Source organism: Gossypium hirsutum, chromosome D01 (assembly GCF_007990345.1).
Source record: "Gossypium hirsutum isolate 1008001.06 chromosome D01, Gossypium_hirsutum_v2.1, whole genome shotgun sequence".
NCBI classification, from domain to species: domain Eukaryota; kingdom Viridiplantae; phylum Streptophyta; class Magnoliopsida; order Malvales; family Malvaceae; genus Gossypium; species Gossypium hirsutum.
Genome location: NC_053437.1, coordinates 62,845,535 through 62,863,110, shown reverse-complemented (window position 1 = coordinate 62,863,110; position 17,576 = coordinate 62,845,535). Strand labels below are relative to the sequence as shown.

Here is a 17,576-nt window from a genome sequence, read left to right as displayed (position 1 = left end):
AATCTTATGTATAAGCTTAGCCGGACAAATAGATAAGGGCTCTTGAATCAACAATGAGATGGGCTTAAAACAAGGGGGGAATAGTTGAAGAAATTGTGAAATTTTTATAATTTGCTCTTGGGGAAGAAGGATAACAGTATCAGTGCTTCAACTATTGATCGAATAAGTTACCTTTTTCCAACTTTTGGTGAGAAGAATGACTTGATCAAGTCTATGGAGAATGAAGAAATTAAGGCTCCTATGTTAAGTAAAAATCGTGACAAGGCATCTGGATTAGAACTGTTCATGAGTCGGATCATCCATTCAAGTTTGAAAATTGTCCTAAAAAGTAGGAGCGTTTGGACAAATTACGAGACCCGAAATATGAGTTTGGGTAAATTTTAAGGTCTATTTTCTATATGGGCCAGGCATTGTGTAAGATTTTTTTGATCTGAACCCAATCCAGCCCGAACATATTATATTATAAAAATATTATATTAATTATATATGTTAAATAATTATTATATATATTTCTATTAAATTACTAACCTAATAATAATTAAATTCATTAGCCAATACTTCAAAAAAAAAAAAACCTTGCCTAACTAAATAACCCAATCAAAATATAAAACTTTAAAAATTATATTTAATACAATAAAATATTTATTATGTTTTTTAATATAATAAAATATTTATTTTATTTATGATAGTGTTTTTTAATATAAATACTTTTTAATGTATTTTTAACGTGTTAGAAATATTTTTAATACATTTAGTGAAATATATATTTTTTAAATTTATTTTTAAATAAAAAATTAATCTAAAAAAATCAATTATGAACAGGTCGAGTAAGGCCCGCACTTACTTTTTTTAAATTGAGTTGAGTTTGAAACACATCTTTCAGGACTAAACTCAAACTTGAAAAATTAGTCTAAAGACCTTGCATGAGCACAATTCGAACACCGATCCAACCCAATCAATGTACATCTCTAATTTGGATTGGATGCTCCTGCTCATATTCTCCAAGCTACTTGAGAAATTGTGGGCGCGGATGTTAGTAATATAGTGAAGAGTTATTTTAACTCGGGGTATATTCATCCAACTTTTAACTCTACTATTGGTGTGTTGGTTCCTAAGAAGAATAATCCTTTATGCATGAAGGATTACATGCCAGTTTCGTGTTGTTCTGTAATCTACAAATGTAAAATGAGGATTATGGTTAATAGGTTGATTTAGTTGCTTCCTCGATACTAATCAACCTTCACTCAAGGGAGAAGCATATCAAAGGATATTTTGCTAACCCAAGAGCTTGTCAAAGGTTATGGTCAATCATCTTTGTCCCCAAGGTGTACATTGAAGTTTGATCTTCAAAAAGCCTTTGATTCAGTGTGTTGGGAGTTTTTAAAAGTGGTTCTTGATGCAAGGGGGGGGGGTATATATATGTCACTGTTATGAATATCAGTCTTGTATGCTTAATGAGGCAACAACTAACAAAATTTTCAAGTGTCATTCCACAACTCAGAAGATCAAGCTAACTCATTTGTGCTACGTGGATGATTTGCTCATTTTTGTTGAACGAAAAGTTGGAGTTCAATGTGTTCTTAAACAATTCTATAGATTTTCTGGTTCGAAGCTAAATCCTAGTAAAAATGAGATTTTTTTTTACAGGTATCTCGAAATCTGAGTTGCAAGAAATTCATGAGATTACTGGTTTTTCTGTGGGGAAGCTTCCTGTCAAATACTTAGGGGTGCCCTAGGTTACAAGGAAGTTATCTATTAGAGATTGTGTTCCTATGATTGAAAAGATCGAAGGGAGAGTGAATAGGTGGTCTACAAGAATGCTCTCTTATGTAGGTTGAGTCCAACTGGTACATGCAATGCTCTTTTATATACAAAACTATTAGGCTAGGCACTTAATTTTGCAAAAGGTTGTGATTGCAAGGATTAATCAAATATCCATGAGATTTTTTTGGAATGGCAATGATGACAAGTTAAGGGTGCTAAGGTTAGCTGGCAACAAGTTTGTAAACCAAAGAGTGAAGGGGTGACTTGGATTAAAGGACTTGCAAAGTTGGAAAATGGCTTGTGTCATGCAGCAGATTTGGCTCATAGTGATTCAAGTTGGTTCTTCGTGGATAGCTTAGATCAACAATTATAGTTTAAAGGGTCAACCCTTTCTTGAAGATCATTTCGTTGTCAACGGAGTTGGAGTTAGAAGTTTGGTTCTTTTTTCTCAATCAAGAAAATTTATTAAAATAAAATAGATAAAAACGGTGTCTGCAATTACACTAATACACCACGGTAACATTCAATTCTAAACAATGAAATTTAATTTTTATAAACGTTATTACATAATTCCATTATCAACAAGTATTGGGTGTAATGATAAGACACATTGCATTTCTACGAATATGTAAGACAACATTATTAGGAAGGATATATAGTCACTAACTTTGAATATAAACCCTTAAGAAAATAGATTGTTCTGTCTACCACTATATTGTTTATATAAGGTTAATTTTTTCTTTAGTCCTTATACTTTGAAAAAATTTTGGATTTAATCCCTGTACTTTTATTTGGTCATTTTTAGCCTTTGTAATTTTCAAATTTTCAAATTTCAATCCTCTCAAAATAGTAATTGTTAAATTCATTAAGTAAAGTTATGCTATTTCTAAAATCTGATACACCAAACATATTATCACATGTGTAATGTTATGTTAGCTTATTATTTCCACATATTACTCACTAAAAATCCAATTTAATGGATTAACGACATCATTTGCGTCAAAACTGAAATTTTAAAATTCAAAAAGTATGGAAACTTAAAATGATCCAATTGGAGAAAATGAATTAAATTTATAACTTACGCATAATACATGACTAGTATTTAGGATTGATTGGTTTTGTTTTAGTATTTTTTATTCTGAGGATATTTTGCCATTTTGTTTTCTGCCTTTTATGGAATCTTGTTCAAAGGATTCCACTATTGTACTCTCTTTATTTTAATAAAAATTCTTTTAGAATACAGGATTAGTAATTGAATTTAATCAAACAAATTTAACCAATACTATTTGAGTTAGGACTAAAATTTAAAATTTTGAAAAATATAGGGACTAAACTAACTAATTTGAAAAGTAAAAAGACTAAAATTGATCAAATAAAAGTTCAGAGACTAAATCTACAACTTTCGCACAGTACAGGGACTAATAGAAAAATTTAACCTTTATATAAAAAGCCAAATATATTATATAACACAAACCATTTCCTTCACATTGAAGCAAACTACAGCGAAGTGCAGCTTTTATGCTTCCATGGCAATAGAGTTGTGTGAGAACTCACTGAGAAGCCATTAAAGACTTAACCTGTTATCATCCCAGTTGCAGTATAAAGGTTCTTTTTCAGTGTTTACATCAATGATGATCAATACATCCTTCTTTATACATGGTTGAATAATAATTATACATCCACAGGTCAAACACTCAAACTGGTAAGCCCTAGAAAGGGGTGAACTAGTGGTGCATATTATATGCTAGATAATGCTATCATTTAGAAATTATTGCTGGTGTTAGTGTGTTACAGATTTCAAGGAATGGAAAGGGTTGTTGCCATTTATGTTCAACGTGAGCTGAAAAAAGGTCATCTTCCCAAAAATTTCAGTTAATTTCCAGTAATCAGTCACATCAAATGGCATCATCTTCTCATATTTGCTTATTAATTGTATATATATATCTATATTATAATAATATATCCTTTTGACTGCTGAAATGCACTGCAAAACTACTGTCTTTTTTAACACCTTGGGACAACCATAGCTTGCTTCAAGATACACGAAATAGGTAAAAAAGAAAGAAAAAAGAAAGCTGAAATTTATTGATGTGAAAATGACTGCAATATTGTTTGTCTTCAACCTTTGTTTTGGTCCCCCATTTCTGATGTGGGAAGCTTCTTTACTCTTTCCTATGTACGGATAGTCCCTATCTATAAAAGGAAAAACAAAAAAGAAAAAAGCAACAGTTGAGGTAAAGTGTGGGAGATCATAAATGGGTGTGTATACGTACATGAAACTGAAAGATTTAAGAAAAGCTTCCATGGAAGGAACCATCAAATATAGCTTCACACACACACAAACACAAACACGTAGTCATATATATATATATACATATACATATACATATACATATACATATATATATTGAATGCAAACTATTGACCTGTTATGGTATTATGCATTCTTTATACAATTTCCAAACTATCCATAACCATAACCATCATTCAAAGATAATATGGATTTATGCACACTTAGAATCCATATTTTCTTTATTCTTATAGTATTAATTATATACCAAAATAAAACTCATTAATTATATACCAAAATAAAACTCAATGGCTAGTACAAACTTTTAAAATTGATATAATAGCTATTTTAACTTTTAATATTTAAAAAATATAAAAAAAATTATTGTAGTTTCCTCTTCATCTTTTTTTTTTACATTAAGGATTAATTTTAAAAGAATGAGAAAAGATGAAAATTATTATTTTTTATTTTTGGGTGTTTTCATTTTTTTTGTATATTTTCAATCAATTTAGCTTATAAATTTGTTTCTTTAGCTTTTTAGATGAAAGTGTCACAAAGAAAAGCAAAATTGTAAAAAAAGAAGAAGATAAAATTACACAATTTGCAAATGTTGATGGTTTATTTTTTAGAATCAAGATTAAATTGACGCAATATATAAATATTGAGAGTTAAAGTTGCTATTATACCATTTTAAAAACGTGTCACCGTTAGCCAACTGCTGGTGACCAAGAAAGACAAGATTAAATAGTTAAGCGACTATTTTGTAATTTTTCATAATTGAGTGGTAAAAAAAATACTAATTATTAGGTGAATACTAATGTAATTTACCCAAAAGATAATAATCCATAAAATTTTTGGTGCTTTCCTAGTACTTTTCTTTTCTTTCCATGAAAATGATCAAAGTAACCTGATCAGTAGCTATAAAACATAGACACTTATAGGCAGGCCATATTTATACATATATGTCCATAGTTTGTCTTCATAGATTAATATTCTTAATGTAACATGCCAATTCTTATGAAAAAGACATTCTTTTTGTTAACCCATCAAAACAATTCAGTTGCCACCATTAATTTTTGCAGCTTTGTCAACCTCATATAAGCTCCAAAAATAGAAAAAATAAATTGCATTGAAAAAAGAAAAACCCCAGCATTATTTTTCTAACGAAGAATCCTTTATGATTCACCAAAACTAGTCAAGGCATGTGGGAAATTCAGGGTTTGTTCATTTCAAGCTATATTATAAGCATAACTTTAACCATTATGTGCAAAACAAGTTAAGCATTTAGTGCTATATATATATATTATCTATGTGTGTATTTCAAAACAAGGACTATTTTGATATGAGTGTATGAATATTGTAGTTTTTAGATAATCTGATTATTTTGCTTCTTAGTTTTTTTTTTTTGTTAATAGGGAAGAAGTTTCAAACAGACAACCTTGCTTTTCATTGTTTTCAAGGAACAGTAATTTGCTAGGTAATGGTAGACTGAGAGAAGGATTAGTTTTGATGCAATATTAATACTTTAAAAATTCAATTAGAACGTTTTAAAGTTTAAAACCGAGTTATTACGGTCATCAACGCACATCTATAGAGAAATTTGTACATAAAATTCAACAGACGTGGGGGCAAATGTTCTCATGCATGTTGCATAGCATATAAAGAAAGAAAATATCAACAAATTTACATGCATATCATTAAAAACTAATGATGAAGTAAAAAAATTAATAAATTTCCATGATAAGTGTTTAATGAAGAAATGAGTGATTAGAGCAAAACATTTAATCCATTTTCTGTTCCCCAACAAGATAATTTAAACCCCATTATTGGTATTAATAATAAATGTGCAGTCGCTAACAACAACATAAGACACAAATTTCCTATACATATATAAATATAAAAATTCTCATAAATCAGTGAGCTTCTTGCTTATACATTTTTAAAAGTAGAGTCAGTACGTACCCAATTGCATAAACATCTCATCATGTGGGATTAGAATAATATTGAAAATCTTGTTCTTTTTTTTCATTGGTTTTCTCCTTTGTTGAGCTTCAAACCATAGCTTTCCCAATAGTTCTCACCATCAGCCATTAAGAAACGAAAGCAACTGTCGTTTACACCATTGCCAGCAGCACCAGCAGTAGCATTAGAGTGACTCACTGAGTCACTGTAGAGTGGTTCATTGTTGTTGTGATAATAGTCACAGTTCTCCTTTCTTTTCCTGTTACTATCTTTGTTTTTCATTAAATAAGCACCGATGCTTTCCCATTTTGTTTTGCACATTAAAGCACTCTTTTCAAAGCCTAAACAAGCCATTTTAGCAGCTACTTCTTCCCATAGGATCTCTTCAGAACAACCTTCCATGGTGGTTTTAAGTTGTATTAGCCTAGAAACTTCAGTTTCTTGCCAATCATCTGGTTTAACAATTTCCTTTAATTGTTTACCAGTCAAGTTCTGTAAAGCCTCCATTAAAGCAGAATCTCTAGCTTCAATCCGAGCTCTTTCTTTAGCCCAAAGCTTTTGTTCTCTTTCAATCCTTGCAGCTTCTTCTTTCCTCCATTGTTCTTCCCTTAAAACCCTTTCTTTTTCCTTTTCTTCAAGGGTCTTTGTTAGCTTCTCAAGCCATGTTTCTTGTCTATCCATTAGTTTCCTCATCTGCAAATCAATGAACTCTTTAATCTTTGCCTTCCAACACTTACTACTACCACCACCACTCCTTTTCTTTTTCCTCTTCTCTGATGAACCACCATTGATCTCCATTTCAGTGCTCAAATCATTGTCATCTGAAGAAGAAGGTTCAAATTCAAAGGAATTTGAGAGACTAAGGCTATCACAAAGCTTTTGAGAGTGACCAATATTGCAATTTTGAGTACCATGGAACCCAAAACCGTTCCCAGTAAATTGATGGCCTGAAACTGAATTACTTGACTCTCCATATAAAGCTTCAAGTTGTCTAAAGAATCTATAATGCTTACCATCTTGTCTTCCAGCTTTCCCTTCTTTAGTTTTCTTGTAATATTTGTACAAGTTTTCAAATTTCTCCCTACATTTTTTCCCACTCCTTTGGTATCCATGGTCTTCACACATGATCCTACAGTAACAAGAGAAATGGGGGATTGTAAAATGGGAACCCTAAAGATTGGATATTTAAGGATCATGTGATGATTTTTTGCCAATGCTATGATAAAATAATACTGTGTTTCCTTTGCTGAACATTTTGCAGTTAACCCAATAAAGCATGTTGTTGACCATTCAAATATACAAGGCGAAGATTGGATAAAACTAGTAAATGTGTACTTAAAACATACAAAAGGTTATTCATTTTTATACCAAAAGAAAGAAAAAAAAAACAGACAAAAATCTTTACACAATAATGGAGGCAACATATTTTCAAAGGAAAGAAAACAACTCAGTAGAAGGCTTATTGATTAGTGAAATGAATAATGATAAGCCCATAAACACCACCTGGTTGACTGGTCAGGGATTTAAATTGCGGTCGCGGTCGCGTTTTCGGTCGCATTGCGTTTATCGCGGTTGCGGACATAACGGATGCTATTGCGGTCATTGCAGGTATCGCGGTCGTGAATTTTACATTACTTATTGTGTATTGCGGGTATAGCGGGTTTCGGCAGTAGCGGTTTCGGACGGTGCCGCTACTGCTATATAACGGCCGCTATTTCGGTAACGGACCGCTATTTAAATCCCTAGTTCTGAACTCAACTTGTTCGCAGTATAGTCCTTTTCTTATATGACAAGACATGGTTTAGTTAACATAAATTAAGATTTAAGCTACTTATCTTTCTGTTGGAAATCATGTAAGAATGAAAACGAAGAACCCATTTTTAAAAAAAAAACAAAGGAACCCTTTGGAAAGAGAGAATTAGGGTATATATACCTGGAAACTTCATCCCACAAAGGACCTTTTTGATTAGCTTCTTTGAACTTAGGATCAAGCCGAGATCTGATCTCAAGAAGTGTTAAAGTTTCTTGCCTAGGCCATCTTCCAGTTCCTCCATCACCTCCAAAGGCAATAGCTTCACCTTCGAACCCACAACTAGCACTCGGTGTTGAACCACTATTGACTGCTGCAGCCATAGCAGCCGTGGGAGTAGCAGCAGCAGCAGAACTGAACTCGTGATGAAGTCCACCACGAGGCATCAATTCATGACCAACAACTTGTCTACCCACCATTTGCATCATATCAAACTGGTGGTGATGCTGCAGCGGCGGAAGGTTCCGGTCACCGGAGGAAAACAACTCTGAACCCTGTTGAACCGTTTGGAAATGACTTGGCCTTCCGTTGAGTAGTTGCCTAAGATCAGGCATACCATATTGATGATGCTGATGATGATGGTGATGATGATTCTCCATTTCCATATTGGAATGAAAGGAGTAGTGAAGAGAAGATAAAAGGGAATCAAGAAAGAGAAGGGGAGTGGGGATCGTGTCTTTCACGAAAAAGCTAGAATATTGAAGCAAAGGACAATGGTCCCATATATGTATAAAAGTACGTATGCAATGGTAGTGACACTGTGGGAGCGTGCGTGAGAGAGAAAAAAAGAAAGGGCATTTTTCACTGGTATGGACAAAGTAAAAGGAAAGTGGAGGGAGGAACACACGTATGGCAGCATGCAACAACAGCAGCAATAGAAGGAAAGAGAGAGTGACAGAGGGACACATGGGTTTAAAAGCTAAGGAAGACGACGAAATAAACTATGCAGGAGAGATGTGAGTCGTTGCTGATGCATATACAGTATCTAAGGATAGTCTCTTTTTGACTGCCCCATCTCTCTTTCTTCATTTTTTGTTTTTGCCTACGAGTAGTAGTCGTAGCTTAGTAGGTGGTATTCCTTATCATTACCTTCGAGTTATGGGTTTAATTTTGAATCTAAATTATTTCAAAATTATCGACTAAATTATAATTTTACTCCCTATTTTGTTATTAAACTTGGGATTCCATCCCTTTATTTCTTTTACCCAATTTTGAAAGGTGGCTAAAAGAACTGTTTTCAGAATAAGCTGGTCGAATCAGTTGACCCGAGTGATTGAATTGATGGTTAAATCTGTTCTTTTAAGTAATTTATTCATTCAATAAACTAAATAGATTGGCCTAAGAATTAAATTACTGGCCTTGATTTTTAAAAACCTTGTGTTAAGATTGTAATTAATCAAATTAAGTTACAAATTTAAGGAGAATGTTACATCCTTAATCATCAGCCTGCCAACAAAAGACATTAGCGATTGCTCCCTTACGCTATTGGCATATTTTATATTTAAATTAGTGAAATTATTTTTAACATATTACATTAAAAAGATCCTTTTTAAAAATAGAAAAAAAATAATGAAATGAATTAATCATGGAAATCAATTCATCTCGATTCGATTCAATTTCGGTTATTTTTAAAAAAATGATAATTTTTTCCAAAACCAATCTATGTTCACCCTTATTTGATTTCAACTTTAGACATACATGATGCAAGTCGCATTCACGTAGAATCAATAACTTGTTGGCTAATCATGCAATTTAATTTGACAAATTTTTTTATTTTTTTATTCCTACTGTTATTGGTTAGGAATGATTCTAAATCATTAGGATTTTGAAACCCTAATTTAATTTCGTCAAAATTCATAAATTAAATTAAAATACAATGATTGAATCTGAAATTTGATGATAATACAAAGAGTAACCTCATAATTTGACCAAACTAATGAAAAATCAATGCCTTAATCAGACAACTGTAATCAAATAAATTATATTTACTCTAAGCTTTAAGCTGAGTGGTGATACAGTGAGTATTTGGCTCCTTTTTCAGACCTATGGGGGTTAGGCACATTGGCCGAAATTGTTGGTGGTTTTAATACATTCTTAAGCAACTCTTTCGCTGGCTTCTCACTCACTACTAACGCATTAAATTTTTGGTCATTTTCAATTAATATCTTTATTTCTTCCATGTTGATGATTGGCTCCTATTTTCACTTGTTATTTTCTAAATTGCACATTCATCAAAATTCAATCCCTAAATACAGAGGTTTAATCACTTACTCTTTTGAGAATATATAATCCAAAATGCTTTTAATTTTAATAATATGATGTCAATACACATAAATTGTGTAGAATATAGAAACAAGTCAAAGAATTTTATTTATAAAATTGAGTTACAATTTTTAGAAGTTTCTTAAATGCAATAAAAATTCTTTGATTTTTCTCTTCAATGAAGCTTTGATAAAATAGGTTGTTTAGATTTGATCTTGGGTGGATACAGATTGCTTCAGAGGTCGTCGAGACTTGATCCAAAAGTGTTTGAGACTTGATTTTGTGTCGATGAGGTTCAGTTCAAGTGTCATGAAAACTTGATCTTAAAAATAGGTTTAGAGAATTGCTTCTTAATATTGTCTAAGAATTGATCCAAAATCCTTTGACACTTAATTTTGGGTTGATGAGATTAACTTCAAGTGTTTTTGGGACTTGACATTAAAAAAATATTTTTTATCTACTTTGTATTGATACAATATGAATTGAAGAGATTTTTAATTGAAGGGTCATTGAGATGTCTTAATCTTAACATCGATGTGCAAATTATTTAATGGAATGAATTAATATTAAAAATAATTATTTATGGATAGAAAATCTAAGTCATTAGGTTGCTAACCCTAAACCCAATTTGAATACAACTTTTGTGGTTTTTCTCTATAAACATAAATTAGGGGTGTCGATTTTCACGAACACAAATCGAAGGGAAAATTCGTCGAAATTTAGTGAAAATTTATTTGAGTTATTTTTTCATGAACTCGAATAAATTCTATTTTTCTAGTTTTAATAAAATTTTATTTTGACTTAGCAATATATATATTGTTAGGTTAACATGAAGTATATGTAAACTGTCACGCGAGTTGTCATACCAACATAATAAAAAAAATGTTTAATCAACATTTCTATTAAAAAATGATTTGACTTTTTTTAAAAAGTTTATAATCGAATTTAATTTTAAAAAATACGAATCAAATTGATAAAAGATATAAATTTTGACAACTAAATTTGAGATTATATTTTTTTTATCAAATCTTCCTTAAATATCATATAAATTCACAATAATTCAAATATAAATATTTAAAATAATTGCATCATTTAATAGGGAAGCATAAATTTTAATGCAACAGCTAGCCGACAACAAATTGTTAAATGAAAGGCAAATCAAATCAATCTTTGCAATGCATTCAATCTAAAAACAAGGTAGGCCTTTTTTCACCTTAGCAAAAAATATGGTTAAAGTATTTGGGATTGAAAAATAAAGAAAAAAAAAAGAAACTTAAAAAAACGTAAAAAGAAAAAAAATTAAATTGCTTAAGAAAATGGGAATTGATAGTATAAATTAACTTAAAATTTTTATTTGAAATGATTATTTCTTGTGTCACGACAGTTTACCGTTACATCGTTAACGATAATTAATGATTCAATGACTAAAATGTTATAACACTTTAATGTAGGTAACTAAAACGTAACATTTCAAACATAAGTGACTAAAATGTAATATGATGTAAACAAAAATAACTATTTTGATAGTTAAAATAAAGGAAAAAGTAGAAGAGAACGAAAAAAAAAGAAAAAAAAAGAAAGTTAAAAGAATATAAAATAAAAAATTAAATTGCTCAAAACAAAAAAAAATATGGGGAACCAATTATATAGTTTAACCTAAAATTTTTATTTGAAATGATGATTTTCCTAAAATTATTGCTTCAAACAAGCATTGTATTTTTTTTGATGAATTACAATAATAGAGTAAAACTCGAACAACAAATGTGACTAATACGACTCGAATCCAGACAACATCTGAAGCGAAGAATTACATTTAACACTAGTTAAAGCTATTTTTCTTTTTGGGTATTATCTATTTTTCTTTTTTTCCCCACATTTTTCTGTCCAATATAATATATAATATGTAGTCATCAATTTTTAGGTGAATATCCACCGACGTGATGACCTGCCTAAGTTTTTTTTTTGCCTAGCTAGGGTTTTATTTTTTTTCATAAATAAAGCATGCCGCTCTGAACCCGATCCGTGCATTACCTTTTCATTTTAATCATCTTTTTTTCTTGCGAATATTATTTAAAAAAATACTAAATAACTATTCATCTATTGATGAGGAATTATTACTCAAATCAAAATATTAATAATTTTATATAAAATTAATATTTCAAAATTATTTAATTAACAAAAAATTAATTTTGTATAAAAAGAATAATCTATCACAAATAAAGTCACAAGTTTGACTATGTTGTGGTAATGATTTTGACCATAACTAATGACACGTGCATGCAACAATTGTTAATGTAGTTTGAACTTAATCTAAATTTGCGCTAGAATCAACTCGATATAAAAAAATGTTTTAAGCTAACCCTGTTTTACTTAATACGCAGCCTCACCTTTATACATCTAATTCAAAAATAAAAGATTATCTTTATAGTATCCAAACTAGAATACAGTCTCTTGCTTAATCTAATTATGTATTTTTTGTTGTGTATCACAAGGAAAAATAAGTACAAGTAATGAGTCAAAACTTCTAACTAAAAAATTAATGTTGTAGCATAATGTTGTGCTTCTTAATGTTGGCACAAGCCCAACCACAATAGTTGCATAACACATCTTGATAATCACTATTTTGGAATTTTTGACAAAGCATAATCCAGAATCCAAGTCCAAAAATAACTTAAAACAAAATAAAGTATTGTTCAAATTACAACTAAATATAACTCCCTTTAAATATAATAACCCAAAAGGAAAATTGTCTACAAAAATTCAAAGATGGGCTTTAAAGGTTGTAATATTCAATTTTGGTTAGTAATATTTTATCTCTTTCTTAAAATAAAGAATATTATATTTTAAAAAATTGTACTACTAAACGTATCTCTTTCGAAGCAACAGCTCTTGTTTAGAATAGTTGTGGTTCAGAACAACTATTGTTCAAGAATAACTATGTCCAAAATAGTTATATTCAGAACAAGGCTTTAGTTAAAAAAAACTATTATCCAATGTAGTTGTTATTTGAAAACAACTCATGTCGAGATCAACTAAAGTTCGAAACAACTTTTGTTTAGAATAATGACGTTTCAGGAATAGTTATGTTTAGAACAACCATTGTTTAGAACAACTTGTATTTAGAACAATTGTGTTTTTTCCGGAAGAACCATTATTCAAAATAGGCTTTACCAAAGAAAGCATTACCGCAGAACAACTCTTATTCAGAACAACCTCTAAATTGAGAACAACTATGTCGAGAACAACTCACATTTGAAACAAGTTAAAATAATCATTATTCAAGAACAACTCTCATCTGAGAACAATAATCTCTTGTGTTTGAAGAGATGTTCCGCAAAAGATATTTCACATGGTACCAATTCGTCAAATTAGAAGAAGTAGAAGTAATCTTGGAATACGACAAGGGTTTTGGGTTATCTTCACTTTTGGGATGTTCCGGAGAGCATAGCTTGGTAGATCAAATATAGAGGTAGTTAAGTGTTCTCTTTTTAACCTTTTCCTATAACGCTGAGTGATTTTCCTTCATTTTAGAAACATAGTGAATTCTTCTTACTATTCATTAGCACCAATATGACCTTTCACTATCCCTTATTTAGCATTAATGTAATCGTAATTGAAAATTAATCACATTATTCATATTAATTACCAACTTTGTAACTTATATTCTTGAAACATTATAAATAAGAGCTTTTCACAACTGGTAAAAAGACTTTTTTTAGGGGGCACTTTTAGCATTTTTAACAATTTGAACTCTCAAAGGACTCTCTTTAAAATTCTCTCAACTTACTTATTTGTTAAGCCTAATTGTCGATCATATTTCTTTTTCTCCACCTTACCAACCACCATATGTCGTTGCACTTAGTGTTACCAAATATGCTCTAGTCTTCCTCTCCACCTTCTTCCGATACATCTCATTTACTTGTTTGCAGTGCTTCCTCTCTCCATCAAAAGAACCCTTTTACAAGGGTCTTTAGCTTATAAATATAGAATGTACTGCAACACATCACACTTTCTCTTGTTGATGTTGACAATAAGGGAGTTAACAAAGTCTAACTCAAGATAAAGATTCTTCAGAGTTTGAAACCTTTGTGCACAAGACAACATATTTGAGGCACTAGGTGTGGGAACTTCAACTTCCTCTCCAAATAGGTCCTTTTCAACTTCCTCAACAACAAGAGCTTTAGTTTGGATGGTATCATCATTATGGCTTCCAGTATCAAATTTGATATTATATTTCAATTCATAAGTGATTGTTGTTGGATCTAGTGCCCTAAGTGTAGTATTTTTGTCAATGTACACATGTAATTTTTTTCGAATAGATTGTTTAATAAAATTATTCATTGATATACATTGTATAATTGTCCTCATAAGATTTTTGCAAGCAAAGAAAAAAGGAAGCAAATATTGCTCATTGATTGTCTCATATTTAAACTAATACTAAGATGTATTACGTGGTCAGATCATAATACGAAAAGATAAATTATATTAGTAGACAAACCTAAACATGTCCTTAGTCTAATCGAAAATGACCAAACCTATTGAAAGACTAATATATCTTCTATCAAGTCCAATTAGGGAGATGTTTTGTCTTGGGCATCAGAGCAGATGTCTCCTAAAAGATAAAGACACAGATGTGACTAACTGGACTAACAGTACATTGATCTGCCATAATTTGATATGTCAAATACGCTCCCTAGTATGCTTAAAGAACTTGTTTCCAAGCAATATATATGTTTTTGTCATGCTTTTACTTAGTTTTGGTTCATTGCACAAATAAGTAATTAATGTGTGTTTTATGCTATTTTGAGACCCGAGATGACCAATTGGCATTCGAGACATCTAACGAGGTTGGTGGATGATGTAGAGAGCCCACGGTGGCCCAAATGGAGCAAAAACATCATCGAGAAGGAAGTTTTCACGATATAAGAGCATGAAAGTCATGATACCCCTGACAGTGTTAAAACAAGGAAGCTCGAGTCATCTATAGGGGTATCACGATACCAAAGACTCCCAAGGACCCTAATTTTAAGACTGGATTTGATATCACGATACCTTGTTCTGGGTATCGCGATATCATTGTCGAGGGAGACAAAAAATGACCATAGGTGCTATCCTTGTCCAACATGTCCCTTAACCAAAAGTAGACATTTAGAGACAATTTGGTCAATATTTTTGTACGTGAACTCTATTGAAATAGGACAAATTGGCTGAAACAAACACTACACTTCACATTTTTAGGTTTTTAAGATTATTCTCTTCACCTCTCAGGGTTTAGTTTTTTTCTCCATAGTTTAGAGTTTCATTTCTTCCATATTTTTCTGGTGTTTCTTAGTTTCTTGTAGTTACTTAAGTTAGTTACTACTGTAACTAGGATCTATTTGCTTATTTAGTCCTTTAAACTCTTTTGTAGTTACAATCTAATCCATTAATCGAATGAAATTTTGCTTTATTGCATTTCCTTTGTTAAAAATCACTCCTTTAATGTTGTTTACTTTTCTTACTACCATTATTGTTATATCCAAGCTTTTGCAAGAAAGCTTCAGTTTTTATTGATTTGCTTAGGGTTTAAGTTAATGTTATTTTCATTTGATTTCTTATTGATTATGGGTTTCAATATGCGTATGAGTGGCTAAATATTTAGGGTTGGTTGATGAAAATGTTGGGTAATTGATTTTTAGGTTTGGGGACTAAATTGTAAAACTAGATTAAATCGAATAGACTTAAAAACTTAATATTGACACCTTTGAGGGAAAATCAAGATAAGTGAGGCTGATAGGAGATCTTGTTGGGCAGCAATTTGATAAGTCCCAAGTTAGTTGGTGAGTTGAGAGATAAACCAAACTAATTTGTCGAAATTGGTAAAGTTGAGGACGAGAGGTAAAATGAAGTCAATTTAGGAGTAATAGAAATTTAAAACCATAATTTTGCAGTCAACCAACCACATGAAAATCAACCAACCACTCCCTGTTATCATATTTGATTGTCGTGTAGTTTGTTTTTTTTACAATATAGTCCTTTTCAAATTTTAGTTAGTTAGTATAATTAGACTCTTGAATGGTTTGTCGTACTATAGTATTTAGCGAGTATTTGGTTAGACTCTTTAATTGCACGTTTGTAGGTTGAATCCACTTAATCACCGAGTCCTTTGGGTTCGATCCTCGAAGTACTCCTATACATCGTTGTACAATTTATATTACAACTGACCTATCACACTTGAAGACACTACATATAATTGTTTTGATTTGAGTATTATTTTAGTGTTGATTCTCGCTTAATCACGGTGCTCACACGTCGAGGGTTGGCGAGGCGGTCATACATTGGATTAGACCCAAGAAGAATAGATCCTAAATCCATTTATGAATTTATTCACTTGTGACATTCATAGTGTGGCATACCTAAATCCTAAATGGATGATAGACTATGTATGCATTACTCATACACTTTGATGTAAGTAAAAGTCTGAGTTTGAATAAATAAAGACATTGCATATATTATATAATTATAAACATTACATATTATAAGCACGTTTTAGTTATGTTTATACAACATTTCTATTAAAATAAAATATCTATACAAATTTTTTGTTTTATATGAAGCAAACTTGTATTGTGTTATCATCATGTAAAAATAAAATTAATGATTACATTCAAAATATAATTTATAAAAATAAAAAAAATTAATCTATTTAAACTCGCCCAACCCAAATCGATCCAAATTCGAGAAAATTCAAGTTTGAAAAAATCTATATCCAAAAGGGCGTAAGTCCAAGAAAGTCCAAGCCCGAGTTGATCCAAACTCAAAATAATCTGAACTTGAGATAATCCGAATTCAAAGACAACTTGATCTAAGCCCACCTCAACTCGCTCGTTTGCCACCTCTAATTGTAAAAGTAAAGTCAAGATAGTAAAAAAATATGTAGCTTATAGTAATTTTACAACCATGTTAGTTGATTAATAATTAACAATTCAGTCAATCATGTTATAATAGTATAGATAGATAAACGGATGAACCCGACGTAAATTTAATTAATTAGAAGTTTTGCTGCCCTTCCATTTGGCATTTCATTAACCAAAAAAGATCAGAAGATATCCTTCCTTCATTATCGTTATAATATATTTTCCATGCATAGGTTCAAACATTTTGAAATAATTGGTATGGTATTTACAATATCTATTCGTAGTACATACTTGAAAGCCAATCATCATCATCATCATCCATGGCCCAAGCTAGCTTTGACTTGTGAAGATTGTCTTCAAAACGTTTGGCAGCCAACATATTCATGACTTGCTTCCTAATTAATGTGGGTCATCAAATCTGTCAATACCCTAGTCAACTTCCCATTGTGTTGCTTCATTAGCTAAATCACCTTTTCATTAACAATATTCGTTTCTTTTTCTTTTCCTTTTTTGTGATTTTTTTCTTTTCTTTACATTTACTTTTAAACCGGTTATTTCATTAAAAAATTAGACAGATAATCAAATTCGTGAG

General features: G+C 31.0%; 1 protein-coding gene across 2 annotated transcripts; it reads right to left on the bottom strand.

Annotated features, from left to right (window-relative positions):
- Nucleotides 1-5,863: 5,863 nt before the first annotated feature.
- LOC107928156 (trihelix transcription factor PTL) lies at nt 5,864-8,660 on the bottom strand. 2 transcript variants are annotated; one of them, XM_041087632.1, is made up of 3 exons: nt 7,950-8,660; nt 7,030-7,145; nt 5,864-6,837 (listed from the first exon to the last, which is right to left on the bottom strand). In XM_041087632.1, exons 1-3 carry the CDS (start codon nt 8,429-8,431, stop codon nt 6,080-6,082), a joined length of 1,356 nt encoding a protein of 451 aa, XP_040943566.1. In that variant the 5' UTR covers nt 8,432-8,660; the 3' UTR covers nt 5,864-6,079. The 2 variants fall into 2 exon arrangements, with proteins under 2 accessions (XP_040943566.1, XP_040943565.1); XM_041087631.1 differs by having other exon boundaries at nt 5,864-7,145; nt 7,950-8,659.
- Nucleotides 8,661-17,576: the final 8,916 nt, after the last annotated feature.